General features: G+C 41.3%; 1 protein-coding gene across 3 annotated transcripts in view; it reads right to left on the reverse strand.

The window, feature by feature from the left end:
- The window catches only part of LOC119795755 (rho GTPase-activating protein 23-like), a 44,455-nt gene extending 28,624 nt beyond the window's left edge, over positions 1-15,831 (reverse strand). For all 3 annotated transcript variants that reach the window (XM_038303947.1, XM_038303946.1, XM_038303945.1), the window contains exons 1-3: positions 15,610-15,831; positions 6,018-6,209; positions 2,114-2,144 (exon numbers count right to left, since the gene is read on the reverse strand). In XM_038303947.1, the coding sequence (XP_038159875.1) occupies positions 2,114-2,144; positions 6,018-6,209; positions 15,610-15,816 (430 nt within the window). In that variant the 5' untranslated portion in view covers positions 15,817-15,831. The remainder of the gene's footprint in view (positions 1-2,113; positions 2,145-6,017; positions 6,210-15,609) is intronic.
- Positions 15,832-20,166: the final 4,335 nt, after the last annotated feature.

Genomic DNA, 20,166 nt, shown 5'->3' on the forward strand with positions numbered 1-20,166 from the left:
CCATCGCTGTTAATCTGTGACTCCATGCGTGCCCATCTCACAGCTGATGTGAAAAACATGGGGAAACAAATTAACGCAGTGCTCGCTGTTCAACCGCTCGACATCGGTGTGAACCGGACCCAGCAGGTGCAGCAGAAGCAGCGAGTTTACATGCAAAGTCAATGGTTGATGCGCGTATAGGCGCAGCAAAAGGTCCCGCAGCGCGTTTTGAGCAGCAGGCGCAGCGCGTCGGGAGCGTTTAAGCATCTGACGCACCGCCAACGCGCTGCTGCTGCTCAAGATGGAAAAATTGAAGTTTTGCTGCTGGACGCGCCGCACCAACCAATCAGAGAAGCTGATCTGGGAGCTGACAGCGAGACAGACACAGCGCTCTGATGACATATGATATTAACGCAAATGAAAAAGGCTGGATGGATGAGGAGATGATGAAAGCGTGGCTGAGGCAGGTGTATGTGAGGAGACCAGGTGGTTTTTTCCACGCATCACCATCGCTGCGTGCCCATCTCACAGCCGATGTGAAAAAAAAGGTGAATCAAATGAACGCTGTGCTCGCCGTTATCCCGGGGGGTCTGACAAAGGAACTTCAACCGCTCCACATCAGTGTGAAGCGGCCGTTCAAAGTAAGGCTGCGAGCGGCGTGGGAGCGATGGATGACAGACGGAGACCACAGTTTCAGGATAAGTGGAAGGCAGCGCCGGGCAAGTTACGCCACCGTTTGTGGATGGATTGAGATGCTTGGACTAACGTGTCTGCTGGCTCTGTTGTTCAAGCTTTCGCAAAAGCCGGCATTATTTCTGAGGAGCCGCGCTGCACGGAAAGTGACTCTGACAGCGAAGAAGGGGAAACTGGCATGTCTGATTTAGCGCAGCTGTTTAATTCAGAAACAGAGGATGATGACTTTGATGGGTTTGATTAATACTTTGTAATAAATACTGAATAAAGCACAATCATACTCAGTTTTGCTCCCGCTCTATTTTTCTACCTGAAAACTTAATTCAACAGCAGGCTCTGGGCCGGGTCTCCTCCTCTTCACCGCGGGGGCTGGCAGGTGTTTTTTCATCTAAATAATCCAAATCTTGCAGCTATATTTGCTGTGATCAGTGGGAATAAAGTAGTTTTAATATGTTTTTAAGTGAGAAAGTCCACCTGAAAACTTAATAATTGCAGTCAGTTCATCCAGATTATCTATTTCTGTCGGAGGCGCTCAGACCCCCACATACCAGCGGTGCGCCGACAGTAGGAATCCCTTCAACAGCAGCCTCCGGGCCGGGTCTCCTCCCCTTCACCGCGGCGGCTGGCAGGTGTTTTTTCATCTAAATAATCTAAATCTTGCAGCTATATTTGCTGTGATCAGTGGGAATAAAGTAGTTTTAATATGTTTTTAAGTGAGAAAGTCCACCTGAAAACTTAATAATTGCAGTCAGTTCATCCATATTATCTATTTCTGTCGGAGGCGCTCAGACCCCCACATACCAGCGGTGCACCGACAGTAGAAATCCTTTCATCAGCAGCCTCTAGGCTGGGCAGCCTCCGGGTTCACGCGGTGGCTGGCAGGTGTTTTTCATCTAAATAATTTAAACTGCAGGCACCAGGATACCGGTAATAAAAGCGAACATATTCCGTCGGCAGGTTTCAGGATTTTAAGTTCATTTAGGAGTGATCACAGCGCTGTGTCATCTGCGATGTCTCTGTCTCACGGCCAGCTGCCAGGTTTGATTAATACTTTGTAATAAATACATGAATAAAGCACAGTCATACTCAGTTTTGCCCCCGCTGTATTTTTAAATACGCAGTAGAGGTATTTAAAGGTAGTAGAGGACATGTACCGGTATATAAAAAACGCGCCCTATAGTCCGGTGCGCCTTATGTGTGTGTTAAATACAGAAATTGGACACATAACTGAGAGTGCGCCTTTTAGTACGGTGCGCCTTATGGTCGTGAAAATACGGAACTTTATTTCTAACAGGTTGTATCTTATACAGTGAAAATCAGATTTCTTCTACTAGATTACAGGTTGATTGAGGTGATAAAAGCACAGCGGTTATTAAAAAATAAAACCGATCTTGACACAGGGTTGTGGCTATTGAAGTCGACAGAAACATGGACCACTCACCTTTTCCTGGTAAGTTACCGTTTTCTTCATCCTGTGGAAAAGTAAAACAGATTCTGTTAGGCAGGATGAGCAACGAGTTGCCGATGACCTCCGTTTACCTCCTAAGCAGGGGCCCCATGAAAAACATTGATATTGGTCCCCCCACCCCCCCAAAAAAAGTTGATGCAAGCTTTAAAACTGCTATAAAGATGCACCAGAGAGCAGAATTTACACAGCATATAATTATATAAATCAACTTTAAAATTCACATTAAAAATCTTCCTTTTAAAATAATAACGGCTTATTTAGAGGGGAAAAACAACAGCTGTGTCTATGGACACATGAAAAAAAAATACGTTTTTGATTTTAGAAAATATATTCCTATTAGGTTTCACTATACCTTTAAAAAACTGACTTCTTCAGGCTGCTCATGAGAATGATCCAGATTTACAGATGTTGTTTTAATGGCTGTAATTAAATCTGAATATAAAAGTCGCACTTATTGACAGTGATTTAAATACAGGCTGCTAAGGGAACCAGTACAAACAACTGGAGGCCCTTTTTATTTTATAGTGCTCATTATGTATATAATATATACATATATATATATATATATATATATATATATATCTTAAAGGTTTAAATATATAAAAAGTTAAATTTTAAAGCTACAAAGTGTGTAATTTTCAGCGACATCTAGCGGTCAGACTGCAGACTGCAGCAACATGAACATCTCCCCCCCACCGCTTTCCCCCCCAACAATACGGCGAGCGTTACGGGACAAAATGTCTTCCACGATGTCCGCATCACCTACCTTCTCAAGTGATGAGGTTTGTTTACATAGATAATTTTACAGATAGTATTTAGTCTGTGTAGGGTATAGATTTTATGTAGACTTTAGATAATAAATATACCCATTATTTTTTCTACATCGTTGTGACGTTTTGGTGAGCTGCTTTGCATGGTGATATAAACAGACGAAGTAATTGTAGTCATTAGTTTAACAGCGAGATTGTGTTCGCTGGAAGAATATATATTCCCCGTTTACAGAATCCAAGTCATTTTGGTGGCACGGGGGTTACAAGGCGAGGAAGAGGGAGAGGACGAGGGCAGAGAGGCCGGGGTGGGCGTGCAGCCAGGGCCAGGCGAGGGAGAGGTGCAAGCGGGGTGACTAGACTATAGGAGGAAAGGCTTGAAGATCTCCAAAGGAGCCGGAGAGAAGTAACCGAGGTATATATCCGTAGCTCGCTAATATGCAGCTTCATATATCTGTCTCTCTCACACTCACACACGCCACTATCAGCTGTGGTAATTTTATGAAGCTGTGGCCTTATCTAAGTAATGCTACCAGACATCTTGACAATAGTTTGGTTGAAACTGGGATGTGGGGGTGGGGTATTACGTGTATAAAAAGACAATTGTGTGTGTAGGATTAATTACCTGTCCAACAGAAAACTGGCAACTTGAGCGTCACTTTGAAAACCTTTTTCCTCCATCAGTGACTTCCATCGTGTAAATGCCGTGCCAATGTTGATCCGTGTTTTTTGCCATTTCTTGTCACGCTTGCGTTTATTCTCGTCGTGTTTCCGCTTCTTAGATGACGGGGGTTCGGTGTCCGCCGCTTTTCGTTGTGATACAGAGTAGGCATGATCCTCCATTCGTCTGATGTTTGGCCAAACAGTTTGCAAAGTCACTCACGCCTGCCGCCTTGTTTACCTTTCTTGTTACTGAAGCGATGTATACCTGCTTCTTCTTCTTCTTTGGTTTCAGGCAGACTAAACGCTTCTCAGGCATAATACTGCCATCTACTGTTCAGTACCGTCTCAGTTCATCTCTCTCAACTTGCTGTAGTTACTTTCGAGCGTAATGGGCGATCTCGCAATCGCTAGTTTGTTGCCTCTGCGCTTGCCGTAGCGCAAAGATGTCTGCCTCCATGGCTGCGAGACCCGCTCCTATGTAATTATAAATAACGAATTCTAAGGCAACGCAAATATTATGGTTAAAAGGCTGAGCTCATAGGTGATGATAAATAACATATTTATGTATAATATATTCAATTTCTGACTCTATATCCTTGTAATTATTACACACTGTAGCTTTAAGTTTTAAAAGTAGTAAAAATATTGAAAATCACATAGAATGATGATCATTTCCTGTCCATGAAGATGTGGCTCATCTTCTTCACTGGGACGGGGGGGTTGGCAGGTCTGCTGGTGGACGATGTGTTTACATGATGACAGGTATTTAACGTAATCATCCTGCTAAACATCTACTAGAGCTTAGTTGATGTTAACCCTCAAAAGACTATAGAGTTGTCCTGATGCCTCGTCTGGTTGGTAGCCATTCAAAATTTCCCCACTTTCCTTGATGGGTTCTTGGCTGGTCCTTGGCTGGTCCTTGGCTGATTCTTGGCTGGTCCTTGGCTGGTTCTTGGCTGGTCCTTGGCTGGTCTTTGGCTGATTCTTGGCTGGTCCTTGGCTGGTTCTTGGCTGGTCCTTGGCTGGTCTTTGGCTGGTCCTTGGCTGGTCCTTGGCTGATTCTTGGCTGGTCCTTGGCTGGTTCTTGGCTGGTCATTGGCTGGTCCTTGGCTGGTCTTTGGCTGGTCCTTGGCTGGTCTTTGGCTAGTCTTTGGCTGGTCCTTGGCTGGTTCTTGGCTGGTCCTTGGCTAGTCCTTGGCTAGTCTTCGGCTGGTCCTTGGCTGGTTCTTGGCTGGTTCTTGGCTGGTCTTTGGCTAGTCTTTGGCTGATCCTTGGCTGCTCCTTGGCTAGTCCTTGGCTGGTCCTTGGCTGGTTATTGTCTGGTTTTGGCTAGTCTTTGGCTGGTCCTTGGCTGGTCCTTGGCTAGTCTTCGGCTGGTCCTTGGCTGGTTCTTGGCTGGTCCTTGGCTGGTCCTTGGCTGGTTCTTGGCTGGCCCTTGGCTAGTCTTTGGCTGATCCTTGGCTGGTTCTTGGCTGGCCCTTAGCTGGTTCTTGGCTGGTCCTTGGTTTGTCCTTGGCTGGCCCTTGGTTGGCCCTTAGCTGGTTCTTGGCTAGTCCTTGGCTGGTCCTTGGCTGGTTCTTGGCTGGCCCTTGGCTAGTCTTTGGCTGGTCCTTGGCTGGCCCTTAGCTGGTCCTTGGTTTGTCCTTGGCTGGCCCTTAGTTGGCCCTTAGCTGGTTCTTGGCTAGTCCTTGGCTAGTCTTTGGCTGGTCCCCTACAATTCCTTTTTAAATATTTAAAATATTCTTTCTGTCATGATTTGTGGACATTAAGATCTAGAGAGAAACAACATCTCCTGGTCAGACCCTGTAAATTAGTGAAAGGGTGGAGTCACTGCAGAGACTCGAAGGTGGAGGGAATTTCGCGTCTATTCGGCTGGCTTTTGACTGGGATGGACCAATTATTAATGGCTGCTGCTGTATTTAAATATAAATTCTCAGCTCTGTGAGAATTTATCTATCTGTCTTAAAATTACTAAAGAATGCTAAACTATGAGTAAAAAAAATAATGCTAACTTTTATATTTAATAATAACTTTTCTGAGACAATTTGATGCTTTTTACATTTTCTCCGTTGAACTGCTTCTCTGATGTTATCATGGTGCATACTCGGAGCAGTCCAGGTAAATCTGATTAAACCATGTTTATCTGCAATTTAGTTGTTTTTTTCTTTCGGTTACACACTATATACCATAATGTTAACATGAAAGGAAAAACTGAAAACTCAAAAAGACTAGATTTATGTTTAAATCCAAAGCTGAAAAAATTAGCTCCTGGATCCCATTTCCTGTACAGCTCAGGAGCAGTGATGAAACAGAAAGAATTTAACTGCATTCATTTTCTTAGGAAATACATTATCATCCTTTAACACATTATAGTTTAGTGAGCTTAATATTTTGCTATAACCACGGGGACATCCATACCAACATAACCTACCGGGGCCCTCAGTTACCTTGAGGCTCTGGAGGGCCGACTCTGGTGGGTACACAATGAAGTGGCGCAGAGTGAAGCCGAAACCCTGCGAGTTCTTTTGGAGAACGACGGTCCGCGGACCCTTCGATGGCACGGCCTCCACCTCACCGGACGGCGGCAGGTTACACCTGTTTTTATCCGGTGACACCATCCCATCGTTCCGGCTTCTAGCCTGTAAAGAACAGAGATGGAGAACAAGATTTTCAACATGGATGTTTCTACTGGTTCTAATACAAACAATCAGAAGATAAACTTATCCTCTTTAGTCACATCCTAGAAATGCAACTCTAGAGTGAGTAGCTGGGAGTGGGAGGACTCTCACTGAGTGATGATTCTATCGGATCGGATTGGGTCACAACCTCCACCCATATACATCTCCCTCTGAAAATCTCCCTGATGTCACATTTACTGCATCCAGCCAGCAACTCATTCTATAATACGTCTATTTATGGAACTAGAGCACACAATGGGAAACAAACAGAGAAGAAGAATTTAGGAAGAGGCTGATTTTCTGATGGAGGGGGAGTTTTACAGATTTGACAGATTTTCAGCATTTATCCTGTAATTGTTATAATTTTACCCACAGCGTGCTGTCTGCCCATCGCTGTCATTTATTTTATCTTTGTGAATCTGCTGCTTCAATTTCACCTGTTCCTTTGCTGCTGCTATGCCTGAATTCACCAAAAGAGCAGAATAGAGTAGAACAGAGCAGAATGGATTAGAACAGAGAAGAATAGATTAGAACAGAGTAGAATAGAGTAGAACAGAGTAGAATAGAGTAGAATAGAGTAGAACAGAGTAGAATAGAGTAGAACAGAGTAGAATAGAGTAGAACAGAGTAGAATAGAGTAGAACAGAGCAGAATGGATTAGAACAGAGAAGAATAGATTAGAACAGAGTAGAATAGAGTAGAACAGAGTAGAATAGAGTAGAATAGAGTAGAACAGAGTAGAATAGAGTAGAACAGAGCAGAATGGATTAGAACAGAGAAGAATAGATTAGAACAAAGCAGAACAGAGTAGAACAGAGAAGAACAGAGTAGAATATAGTAGAACAGAGTAGAATAGAGTAGAACAGAGTAGAATAGAGTAGAACAGAGCAGAATGGATTAGAACAGAGAAGAATAGATTAGAACAAAGCAGAACAGAGTAGAACAGAGTAGAATAGAGTAGAATAGAGTAGAACAGAGTAGAATAGAGTAGAACAGAGTAGAATAGAGTAGAATAGAGTAGAACAGAGTAGAATAGAGTAGAACAGAGTAGAATAGAGTAGAACAGAGCAGAATGGATTAGAACAGAGAAGAATAGATTAAAACAGAGTAGAATAGAGTAGAACAGAGTAGAATAGAGTAGAATAGAGTAGAACAGAGTAGAATAGAGTAGAACAGAGTAGAATAGAGTAGAACAGAGCAGAATGGATTAGAACAGAGAAGAATAGATTAGAACAAAGCAGAACAGAGTAGAACAGAGCAGAATAGAGTAGAACAGAGTAGAATAGAGTAGAACAGAGCAGAATAGATTAGAACGGAGTATAATAGAGTAGAACAGAGCAGAATAGAGTAGAACAGAGCAGAATAGAGTAGAACAGAGCAGAATAGAGTAGAACAGAGCAGAATAGAGTAGAACAGAGCAGAATAGATTAGAACAAAGCAGAATAGAGTAGAACAGAGCAGAATAGAGTAGAACAGAGCAGAATAGAGTAGAACAGAGTAGAATAGAGTAGAACAGAGCAGAATGGATTAGAACAGAGCAGAATAGAGTAGAACAAAGCAGAATAGAGTTGGACAGAGCAGAATAGAGTAGAACAGAGCAGAATAGAGTAGAACAGAGTAGAATAGAGTAGAACAGAGCAGAACAGAGTAGAATAGAGTAGAACAGAGTAGAATAGAGTAGAACAGAGCAGAATAGATTAGAACGGAGTAGAATAGAGTAGAACAGAGCAGAATAGAGTAGAACAGAGCAGAATAGAGTAGAACAGAGCAGAATAGATTAGAACAAAGCAGAATAGAGTAGAACAGAGTAGAATAGAGTAGAACAGAGCAGAATGGATTAGAACAGAGAAGAATAGATTAAAACAGAGTAGAATAGAGTAGAACAGAGTAGAATAGAGTAGAATAGAGTAGAACAGAGTAGAATAGAGTAGAACAGAGTAGAATAGAGTAGAACAGAGCAGAATGGATTAGAACAGAGAAGAATAGATTAGAACAAAGCAGAAAAGAGTAGAACAGAGCAGAATAGAGTAGAACAGAGTAGAATAGAGTAGAACAGAGCAGAATAGAGTAGAACAGAGCAGAATAGAGTAGAACAGAGCAGAATAGAGTAGAACAGAGTAGAATAGAGTAGAACAGAGTAGAATAGAGTAGAATAGAGTAGAACAGAGTAGAATAGAGTAGAACAGAGTAGAATAGAGTAGAACAGAGTAGAATAGAGTAGAACAGAGCAGAATGGATTAGAACAGAGAAGAATAGATTAGAACAGAGTAGAATAGAGTAGAACAGATTAGAATAGAGTAGAATAGAGTAGAACAGAGTAGAATAGAGTAGAACAGAGCAGAATGGATTAGAACAGAGAAGAATAGATTAGAACAAAGCAGAACAGAGTAGAACAGAGAAGAACAGAGTAGAATATAGTAGAACAGAGTAGAATAGAGTAGAACAGAGTAGAATAGAGTAGAACAGAGCAGAATGGATTAGAACAAAGAAGAATAGATTAGAACAAAGCAGAACAGAGTAGAACAGAGTAGAATAGAGTAGAATAGAGTAGAACAGAGTAGAATAGAGTAGAACAGAGTAGAATAGAGTAGAACAGAGTAGAATAGAGTAGAACAGAGTAGAATAGAGTAGAACAGAGCAGAATGGATTAGAACAGAGAAGAATAGATTAAAACAGAGTAGAATAGAGTAGAACAGAGTAGAATAGAGTAGAATAGAGTAGAACAGAGTAGAATAGAGTAGAACAGAGTAGAATAGAGTAGAACAGAGCAGAATGGATTAGAACAGAGAAGAATAGATTAGAACAAAGCAGAACAGAGTAGAACAGAGCAGAATAGAGTAGAACAGAGTAGAATAGAGTAGAACAGAGCAGAATAGATTAGAACGGAGTATAATAGAGTAGAACAGAGCAGAATAGAGTAGAACAGAGCAGAATAGAGTAGAACAGAGCAGAATAGAGTAGAACAGAGCAGAATAGATTAGAACAAAGCAGAATAGAGTAGAACAGAGTAGAATAGAGTAGAACAGAGCAGAATAGAGTAGAACAGAGTAGAATAGAGTAGAACAGAGTAGAATAGAGTAGAACAGAGCAGAATGGATTAGAACAGAGCAGAATAGAGTAGAACAAAGCAGAATAGAGTTGGACAGAGCAGAATAGAGTAGAACAGAGCAGAATAGAGTAGAACAGAGTAGAATAGAGTAGAACAGAGCAGAACAGAGTAGAATAGAGTAGAACAGAGTAGAATAGAGTAGAACAGAGCAGAATAGATTAGAACGGAGTAGAATAGAGTAGAACAGAGCAGAATAGAGTAGAACAGAGCAGAATAGAGTAGAACAGAGCAGAATAGATTAGAACAAAGCAGAATAGAGTAGAACAGAGTAGAATAGAGTAGAACAGAGCAGAATAGAGTAGAACAGAGTAGAATAGAGTAGAACAGAGCAGAATGGATTAGAACAGAGCAGAATAGAGTAGAACAAAGCAGAATAGAGTAGAACAGAGTAGAATAGAGTAGAACAGAGCAGAATGGATTAGAACAGAGCAGAAAAGAGTAGAACAAAGCAGAATAGAGTAGAACAGAGCAGAATAGAGTAGAACAAAGCAGAATAGAGTAGAACAGAGCAGAATAGAGTAGAACAGAGCAGAATAGAGTAGAACAGAGCAGAATAGAGTAGAACAGAGCAGAATAGAGTAGAACAGAGCAGAATAGAGTAGAACAGAGCAGAATAGAGTAGAACAGAGTAGAATAGAGTAGAACAGAGCAGAATGGATTAGAACAGAGAAGAATAGATTAGAACAAAGCAGAATAGAGTAGAACAGAGCAGAATAGATTAGAACAGAGTAGAATAGAGTAGAACAGAGCAGAATAGAGTAGAACAGAGCAGAATAGATTAGAACACAGCAGAATAGAGTAGAACAAAGCAGAATGGATTAGAACAGAGCAGAATAGAGTAGAACAAAGCAGAATAGAGTAGAACAGAGTAGAATAGAGTAGAACAAAGCAGAATAGAGTAGAACAGAGCAGAATAGATTAGAACAGAGTAGAATAGAGTAGAACAGAGCAGAATAGAGTAGAACAGAGCAGAATAGATTAGAACACAGCAGAATAGAGTAGAACAAAGCAGAATGGATTAGAACAGAGCAGAATAGAGTAGAACAAAGCAGAATAGAGTAGAACAGAGTAGAATAGAGTAGAACAGAGCAGAATGGATTAGAACAGAGCAGAATAGAGTAGAACAAAGCAGAATAGAGTAGAACAGAGTAGAATAGAGTAGAACAGAGCAGAATGGATTAGAACAGAGCAGAATAGAGTAGAACAAAGCAGAATAGAGTAGAACAGAGCAGAATAGAGTAGAACAAAGCAGAATAGAGTAGAACAGAGCAGAATAGAGTAGAACAAAGCAGAATAGAGTAGAACAGAGTAGAATAGAGTAGAACAGAGTAGAATAGAGTATAACAGAGCAGAATAGAGTAGAACAGAGCAGAATAGAGTAGAACAGAGCAGAATAGAGTAGAACAGAGTAGAATAGAGTAGAACAGAGTAGAATAGAGTAGAACAAAGCAGAATAGAGTAGAACAGAGTAGAATAGAGTAGAACAGAGCAGAATGGATTAGAACAGAGCAGAAAAGAGTAGAACAAAGCAGAATAGAGTAGAACAGAGTAGAATAGAGTAGAACAGAGCAGAATAGAGTAGAACAGAGTAGAATAGAGTAGAACAGAGTAGAATAGAGTAGAACAGAGCAGAATAGAGTAGAACAGAGCAGAATAGAGTAGAACAGAGCAGAATAGAGTAGAACAGAGTAGAATAGAGTAGAATAGAGTAGAACAAAGCAGAATAGAGTAGAACAGAGTAGAATAGAGTAGAACAGAGCAGAATGGATTAGAACAGAGCAGAAAAGAGTAGAACAAAGCAGAATAGAGTAGAACAGAGTAGAATAGAGTAGAACAGAGCAGAATAGAGTAGAACAGAGCAGAATAGAGTAGAACAGAGCAGAATAGAGTAGAACAGAGCAGAATAGAGTAGAACAGAGCAGAATAGAGTGGAACAGAGCAGAACAGAGTAGAATAGAGTAGAACAGAGCAGAATAGAGTAGAACAGAGCAGAATAGAGTAGAACAGAGTAGAATAGAGTAGAACAGAGCAGAATAGAGTAGAACAGAGCAGAATAGAGTAGAACAGAGCAGAATAGAGTAGAACAGAGTAGAATAGAGTAGAACAGAGCAGAATGGATTAGAACAGAGAAGAATAGATTAGAACAAAGCAGAATAGATTAGAACAAAGCAGAATAGAGTAGAACAGAGCAGAATATATTAGAACAGAGTAGAATAGAGTAGAACAGAGCAGAATAGAGTAGAACAGAGCAGAATAGATTAGAACACAGCAGAATAGAGTAGAACAAAGCAGAATAGAGTAGAACAGAGCAGAATAGATTAGAACAGAGCAGAATAGAGTAGAATAGAGCAGAATAGAGTAGAACAGAGCAGAATAGATTAGAACAAAGCAGAACAGAGCAGAATAGAGTAGAACAGAGCAGAATAGAGTAGAACAGAGCAGAATAGAGTAGAACATAGCAGAATAGAGTAGAACAAAGCAGAATAGAGTAGAACAGAGCAGAATAGATTAGAACAGAGCAGAATAGAGTAGAATAGAGCAGAATAGAGCAGAATAGAGTAGAACAGAGCAGAATAGATTAGAACAAAGCAGAATAGAGTAGAATAGAGTAGAACAGAGCAGAATGGATTAGAACAGAGTAGAATAGAGTAGAACAGAGCAGAATAGAGTAGAACAGAGCAGAATAGATTAGAACAAAGCAGAACAGATTAGAACAAAGCAGAACAGAGTAGAACATAGCAGAACAGAGTAGAACATAGCAGAATAGAGTAGAACAGAGCAGAATAGAGTAGAACAGAGTAGAATAGAGTAGAACAGAGCAGAATAGAGTAGAACAGAGCAGAATAGAGTAGAACAGAGCAGAATAGAGTAGAACAAAGCAGAGTAGAGTAGAACAGAGCAGAATAGAGTAGAACAAAGCAGAATAGAGTAGAACAGAGCAGAATAGAGTAGAACAGAGCAGAATAGAGTAGAACAGAGCAGAATAGAGTAGAACAAAGCAGAGTAGAGTAGAACAGAGCAGAATAGAGTAGAACAGAGCAGAATAGAGTAGAACAGAGCAGAATAGAGTAGAACAGAGCAGAATAGAGTAGAACTGAGCAGAATAGAGTAGAACAGAGCAGAATAGATTAGAACAAAGCAGAATAGAGTAGAACAGAGCAGAATAGATTAGAACAAAGCAGAACAGAGCAGAATAGAGTAGAACAGAGCAGAATAGAGTAGAACAGAGCAGAATAGAGTAGAACAGAGCAGAATAGAGTAGAACAGAGCAGAATAGAGTAGAACAGAGCAGAATAGAGTAGAACTGAGCAGAATAGAGTAGTCTGTGGGTTCCAGTGGTAAAGTACCGGTATAAGGGAAATGGGAATGAAGAGGCTCAAAAATCCCTACCAACTACAATTAGTTACAACAGACAAACCAGAACCATAAATATCTGAATCAATATTATAAATGTAAAGGAAATAACCTCATTACAAAAACAGAAATACTCAGGCACAGTGATTGAGTATAAGGCAATGTCTGAATTTCCTAAGAAACGTTTAAATCAATCCGTCTGGATGATCGGATCGATTCCATCATTTAAAGCACCTCACCAGAAAGGGATATGTAAACATTTGGGCCGGTAGCTATCCGATGATAATATCACTGTTTTGGCCGAGAACCAATGCTGTGCCACAGTTCTGCTCAGCTTTAGGGCGAGCACACCATGTACGACATGTTGCTCTCAGCTACAGCTCAAACTGTACGATAAATGATTTAAAAGGTCACAGGTCACGATACTTTCTTCCTCCGTGCGGCCCGATCCTCTGATGAGATCTGACTGCTCAACCTGTACGACTAAAAGCCACACATCTGACCCCGTAGAGAGATGATGTATATCCTGAGGTAAAGTCAGAGAAGAAGAAGAATTCCCTTTGTACATGTGTAGCTTGCAAGGTTGAGGTAAGTCAGCTCGTAGTTCGTAGGGGTGTGAAAAAAAAAACAATTTGGCGAAATATGATAAATTATGATGATTTTTGGCTGCCTGATATAATATCGTTTTTTCAGTTTTTAATATCGATTAAAAAAATATTTACCTAAAACAGCGAGGGACAATCAGCTACCTCTGTACCAACACAGATGGCGCCGTGGAGCCCTTTTACTGTGCGGTGCCGCACCGTATCTGTAGATCAGGCAGTCACAGTGGAAGACGAGGACCAAAATAACAAAATGATCAATATCTTCTGATGAAAATATACAGCACTTGCTCTTTTATCTGTACAAAAATATCACAATATATAGCAATATTGCAATATCGTGATAATATTGTATCGCGGAGTATCGTAGCACGTATCATATTGTAACACCCATGCCAATACTCACCCCGATTCAACGGTAGGATCCGCTCACCATCACATCACCATCACCACACAAGGGCCGACTGAATTTCAAACATGTTTGTTTGGAAACTAACTGTATGACTCCTGATCCGGAGGAGCTTGTGAGCAGTTAATCACCCCCCGTAACGCACAATGAGGCTAAAACTAGGTTAAAAATGTACAGTCTATGCCGGCCTTTAGTTAAACACTCTGACCCCTTTGCTACATCACTATCGCTGTCAAATAACAAAATCAATTTTTTCCATTATTGTTTGATGAAAATATTATGGTTGTTTTTTGGGGAAAAAATTAAGGAATGGAACAAAACAAAAAAAAATTATTAAAAAACTTTATTAATTTCATCACAGATTTTATATTTCCAAAACCTTGCTAAAATTTCTCATTTTCAGATATAGTTGCAAATTGCATGCTTTTCAAATTGTGTTTTCCAGATCACATTTGCTGAGCTCTAATTCAGTGGCTGCGTCCTCCAGATTCGTCAGCCGATTACATCATAGCACGGCGCCGAGGTCTGTTCAGATTGGAGGACTCCTCGTTACGTGTCCGAGGAAACAGGAAATATGCGTATTTCCTGTTTGGTACCTTTCCGGCTTGTTTCGTTTGTATGACCGCCATTGTGGAAAACGACTCGGTAAGTTGGACCAGCTAGAAGCGCGAGGTGGGTAAGAACGCTAGGACCCTTTTTCCACCTGGATACCCGCTCTTTTTGGCCCTCATGTCCCTCCGTTGTCGCACAAACTTGCCTCCAATTCCTCGCCGCTTCGGCCGTATCTAGACCCACAGCTAGTTCCTGATTGGCCCTCTGGCGTTGTGGCATGGAGTAACATAGCGCAGACCACTCTTCAATATTGGGCAGAAATCAAAAATATTTGCGAGGAGCTCACTGTGACACACTGCTGAAGGAGGATAACCAGACCTTGAAGCATGACAACTGCGCCACTGAAGCACGCCCAGAATCTGCTACTTCTCAGTATATCAATCAAACTTGGCTAAATGTAACACTATAAGGTGTGGTAAGATGTAAATTGTTTGCATTGAAATAAGAAACATCTCCAAATAACGACAGACCAAGGACCATGACAACAAAGAGTCCAACTTCTAACGCTGCAACAAAAGCAACAAAAAAAACCCCACCAACAACTCCAACAATGCCATCATCAACAGCAGCAGCACCACTTCTATCAGCAACAACCAGAAGAAGTTAACCAATGAACCAGGACTACCTCTGCTGTCAATCTCACAACAAACTCCAACAAAGAGCCATCAAAAGACAACAGGAAGAAAAGTATAGACCTCACCAGGATGGGAAGATTGAATCTACAAAAGGCAAGCAGGTAAAGCAATGACTTTGCTTTACCGACTTTGATGAAAAAAGGTTCCCTATGTCCTCCAGCAGTCTAAGCCTATAGCAGCATAACTATAGAGATGGCTCAGGATAACCTGAGTGTTTTGGATGAGGAATAAGACAAGGTCAAACAAAACAAAGTCAGAATGAAAGGGGTGCTTCAGGGGCACAGTGGTTAGGGGGAACTACCCATGTATGGAGGCCTTAGCCCTAAATATGGCCGACCCGGGTTCGAATCCGACCTTTACTGCATGTCTTTCCCCTCTCTTGTACAACCTTTCCTGTCAACTTTTCATAAAAAACAAGCCACAAATCCTGAAAAAACAACAAAAAACTATTTGCATTTTTTATATGGTGAACAGGAGGAACTTCAGGTCAGTCTGCTTGTTCACCGAATGTTCTAACATTAGCGCTTAGTTTTGTTTCTCGTTTTGTTTAGAGAAACCAAAAACAAACTGCCTGAGTGGACATTGGACCCTCTGTTAGCTTCTTGTTATGATTTGACTGAAAATTCGCAAGCTCTATTACCCAAGACAAGCGATGGCGATTTATAATCCTGGATCTTCTTGTTGGTGTGACTGGTGCTGGAAGGGAGGGACTGTTAGCGGAGACGCCCCGGAGAACTGCCAGCCAAATGCAGCGAGGTTCAGGGTTGCTGCAGTCCACCCCAACAGAACAGTGAAAGTGCCACTTGTGGCCTGGTGGGGCTGGAGCAACAGCCGACCCCCTCAGCATAGCATCCGTCCGAGCATGCAGGGTCTGTTCAGCCAGCAAACCACAGAGACGTCAGATTCCACAGCTAAGACAATCTCACAGCGACCGGACCCTCGAATCGGAGCGGTATGGGTTCAATCAGCTGCTTAAACATTGATTTAAGTTCATTTTTCCTTTTTGGCCAAAATCAAAAGATTTCTAGATTTTTAGTTTGAACATTTAGCCGATCCAAAGGAAGAAGAAGCATCTTCACCGTGTCCGTTTTTATGGTGTTCTCTGTTTTAAAATCCAACCTCTTTGCTTCCATCATTGAGGTTGGCCCACAGCGTGCCGTTCAAGGCTCGATTCTGATTGGTTGAAGGTAGTGAGAGGCATGGCTACGTGTGACGCTGGATCACTTGGGGCATCGTTTGCACGCGGTCTCCTCTGACTTCAGCTCATCCTTCTTCAAAGCTCCTCTGTTAAGCGTTCCCATCGACAACTTTCCCCGATCAGATCCAAAAAAGTTTGATTCCTTTGGTGGACCAGTGATGTTTGAAAGGATTTCCATGGTTAGTCCAGACTGACGCTGAGAAGAGATTTGGAGGATCTGTCTCCATGCTGCCACTACAGGTCTGCCTACGCTTCACTATCTTTACTGCATCTATGTATAGTCCTGCTCTACTCAGCTGTGCATGCTTCTCTCTCTCTCTCCTGCCTCCCCCCCTCCTCCGGGGTTTATTTGCTGACATCCTCACACACAAACACTCAGCAACGTTCATCTCCTCCTGTGCAGATCCCGTCTCGCCCATCAGTGGAGCTCACAGCGCCGGTAATCCCTCTCTCTCTCTCTCTCTCTCTCTCTCTCTCTCTCTCTCTCTCTCTCTCTGTCATCTCCTCTTAGGCTCACAGCCTGGTTGCTGAGGCTGTCTGGGGTTTTATGCAAACATGCAAAATAAACCTTAAAGAAAATAAGGAAAAATAAATTTTGTTCCATTATTGTTGCAGAGAACATGCTTTTTAAATGAAATAAACAAAGGAAATCCAGGAATAACATTTTGAAAATGTAAAATGCAATGTGAAAAGAAGGCAATTTGACAAAGAGAAATTAGAAAAAGAATTGTCATAAAAATTATAAAAACATTTGTTAAAAAAAAAAGCTTGAAACAGTTAAATCTGAAAAATCATTATTTCAAAGTTTTATTTCTGGATTCCTTTTATTCAGATTTCATTTACAAACCGTGTTCTCTGATTAAAACCAACATGGGACAAAATCGACTCCATAGAGGGGCCTGTATTATTGTTTATTCTGCAAACTAAAGTCTAAAAATAAACATGATTATACTTCATTTGTCAATATTGTGTCTAAATGGCAACAAAACTAAAGTGGAAAGGAACATAAATGTTAGGTAATCTTTTTTTATGGTTCTTTACCAAATTAATTTGCTTCGTCTCTCCTGTAACTTCAACAGCTTTTCTCTTCTATTTTTATCAGACGAAAAAATGGAGCCTTTACAGGAAGGACTATTCTCCTCACTGCTCTACAACAAACATATTTCTCACTGCAAGAAAAGGAAACACAATTAAATAAATTTTTCCTAAGTTTTTTTCTCTCCTTGATTTGGGCTAAAATGGAGCTTTGAACACTAAATTAGATTAAATTAGATCAATAGAAATGTTTTTCCAGTTCTTAAAATAAAGATGCATTACCTGAATAGAAAAAAAAAAATCCAAACTACATTTTACTTCCTTAAGTAGATGATTAGACTGACGCCTCAGTAAATCAGTGCTGATGCATCCATCAGCCTGTAGCAAATTTTTCTTCATATACTTCAGGTCTAAATTTCCCGCGCATCGGCAGAGGGTAAGCGTATCTTTGTTCAACGGGTCTGACCTAGCAAAGCGACACGTTATTTTCAAGCGCCACCTGCAACTCCATGTAAGGTGGAAAAGTAAAAAAAAAGAAATTGTCATGTAGAATAACGAGCAGAAGACTGCCGCAGTTCTCTGTTTTGGCCACAGGTGGCAGCATCATTAAAAACTTTAACCTCTTTAATAGAGCAACATTTTACATCTAATTTTTTTAAAAACTCTCCAAGCAAAAAGTCATCTCAAGCAATGGTCCTCCTAACTGTCAATCATCCTGGTGATGTTTCCGTAAGGCCGTCCTACGTTCTCGTCCCATTAGCTATCTTTTTCTTTCAGGCGTTTATCTGTGGTGAGCTACGGTTTCAGACGGTCATTGAAGCTCACCTTTCTCACCGCGGTTCTTTGAAAATGGCCGAGGGTCGGAAGAGAAAAAGTTTCTAAGAAGTGTATGAGAAAAAAAGAAAGGCATCAGAAGAGGCAGATAATTCCCAAAATGTTTTGCTGGAGAGCTGTCCTCACAAAGCATTATGGAATTTGCTGTCACAGCGGCCCGCTGTCGCTATCCGACAGCGGAGATTAATAACAAAGATGGCGCAGGCATCAGGCAGCAAAAAGCAGTGATCATGTGTCTGAACGGTCAGTTAACTGAGTTCACTATAAAGTTCACTTTATAGTCCCTGCTCTATAGTGATGGAGGGATTTAGGGGTTAGGGTGGACGGTTGGACACAGTGAGCTTGAATGAGCTATAAAAACAGCAACCTTTAAACAGAGCGTGCACGAGGAGAAATGGACTCGTGCACGCTCTCGCACATGTATTTTTTTTTAAGTGGTGAGGGCGGGTCTTTAAAAAAAAATTTCAAAAATCGTCCACAATACCTTTAAGTAAGGAAAGCTTGACATTTAAATAAAGATAATCCAGCGAAATCTTTCCAAAATTTATGTTTTGATGCATCAGCAGAAATACTTTATTTCAAAGTAAAAGCTGCAATTTTTAGATCAGATATAAAATCAAAAATGTATTGATTAAAATTGAAGAATTGAGATACACTATATTGCCAAAAGTATTTGCTCACCTGCCTTGACTCACATATGAGCTTAAGTGACATCCCGTTCCTAATCCATAGGGTTCAATATGACGTCGGTCCACCCTTTGCAGCTAAAACAGCTTCAACTCTTCTGGGAAGGCTGTCCACAAGGTTTAGGAGTGTGTTTATGGGAATTTTTGACCATTCTTCCAGAAGCGCATTTGTGAGGTTGCACACTGATGTTGGACGAGAAGGCCTGGCTCTCAGTCTCCGCTCTAATTCATCCCAAAGGTGTTCTATCGGGTTGAGGTCAGGACTCTGTGCAGGCCAGTCAAGTTCATCCACACCAGACTCTGTCATCCATGTCTTTATGGACCTTGCTTTGTGCACTGGTGCACAGTCATGTTGGAAGAGGAAGGGGCCAGCTCCAAACTGTTCCCACAAAGTTGGGAGCATGGAATTGTCCAAAATGTCTTGGTATGCTGAAGCATTCAGAGTTCCTTTCACTGGAACTAAGGGGCCAAGCCCAGCTCCTGAAAAACAACCCCACACCATAATCCCCCCTCCACCAAACTTTACACTTGGCACAATGCAGTCAGACAAGTACCGTTCTCCTGGCAACCGCCAAACCCAGACCCGTCCATCAGATTGCCAGATGGAGAAGCGCGATTCGTCACTCCAGAGAACGCGTCTCCACTGCTCTAGAGTCCAGTGGCGGCGTGCTTTACACCACCGCATCCGACGCTTTGCATTGCACTTGGTGATGTATGGCTTGGATGCAGCTGCTCGACCATGGAAACCCATTCCATGAAGCTCTCTGCGCACTGTTCTTGAGCTAATCTGAAGGCCACATGAAGTTTGGAGGTCTGTAGTGATTGACTCTGCAGAAAGTTGACGACCTCTTCGCACTATGCGCGTCAGCATCCGCTGACCCCGCTCCGTCAGTTTACGTGGCCTACCACTTCGTGGCTGAGTTGCTGTCGTTCCCAAACACTTCCATTTTCTTATAATACAGCTGACAGTTGACTGTGGAATATTTAGGAGCGAGGAAATTTCACGACTGGATTTGTTGCACAGGTGGCATCCTATCACAGTTCCACGCTGGAATTCACTGAGCTCCTGAGAGCGACCCATTCTTTCACAAATGTTTGTAAAAACAGTCTGCATGCCTAGGTGCTTGAATTTATACACCTGTGGCCATGGAAGTGATTGGAACACCTGATTCCAATAATTTGGATGGGTGAGCAAATACTTTTGGCAATATAGTGTATATACAAACGTTTAGTAGAAAAAATATATATTTAGCTTTTCAAATACTTTTAACGTTTAGATTAAAGATATATTTGAATTAAAAAAGATAGATTATAGATTTAGAGATAAATTAAAATTTAGATATAGATATTGGATGCTGAAATAGACTGAACAATCATATTTCTGCTTTGCAAATAAATGTGTAAATGTATCCCGCAGTCGGGTGAAAGAGGTTTTATTAAAGAA

Source organism: Cyprinodon tularosa, unplaced genomic scaffold (assembly GCF_016077235.1).
Source record: "Cyprinodon tularosa strain WSP-4 unplaced genomic scaffold, ASM1607723v1 ctg521, whole genome shotgun sequence".
Taxonomy (NCBI): domain Eukaryota; kingdom Metazoa; phylum Chordata; class Actinopteri; order Cyprinodontiformes; family Cyprinodontidae; genus Cyprinodon; species Cyprinodon tularosa.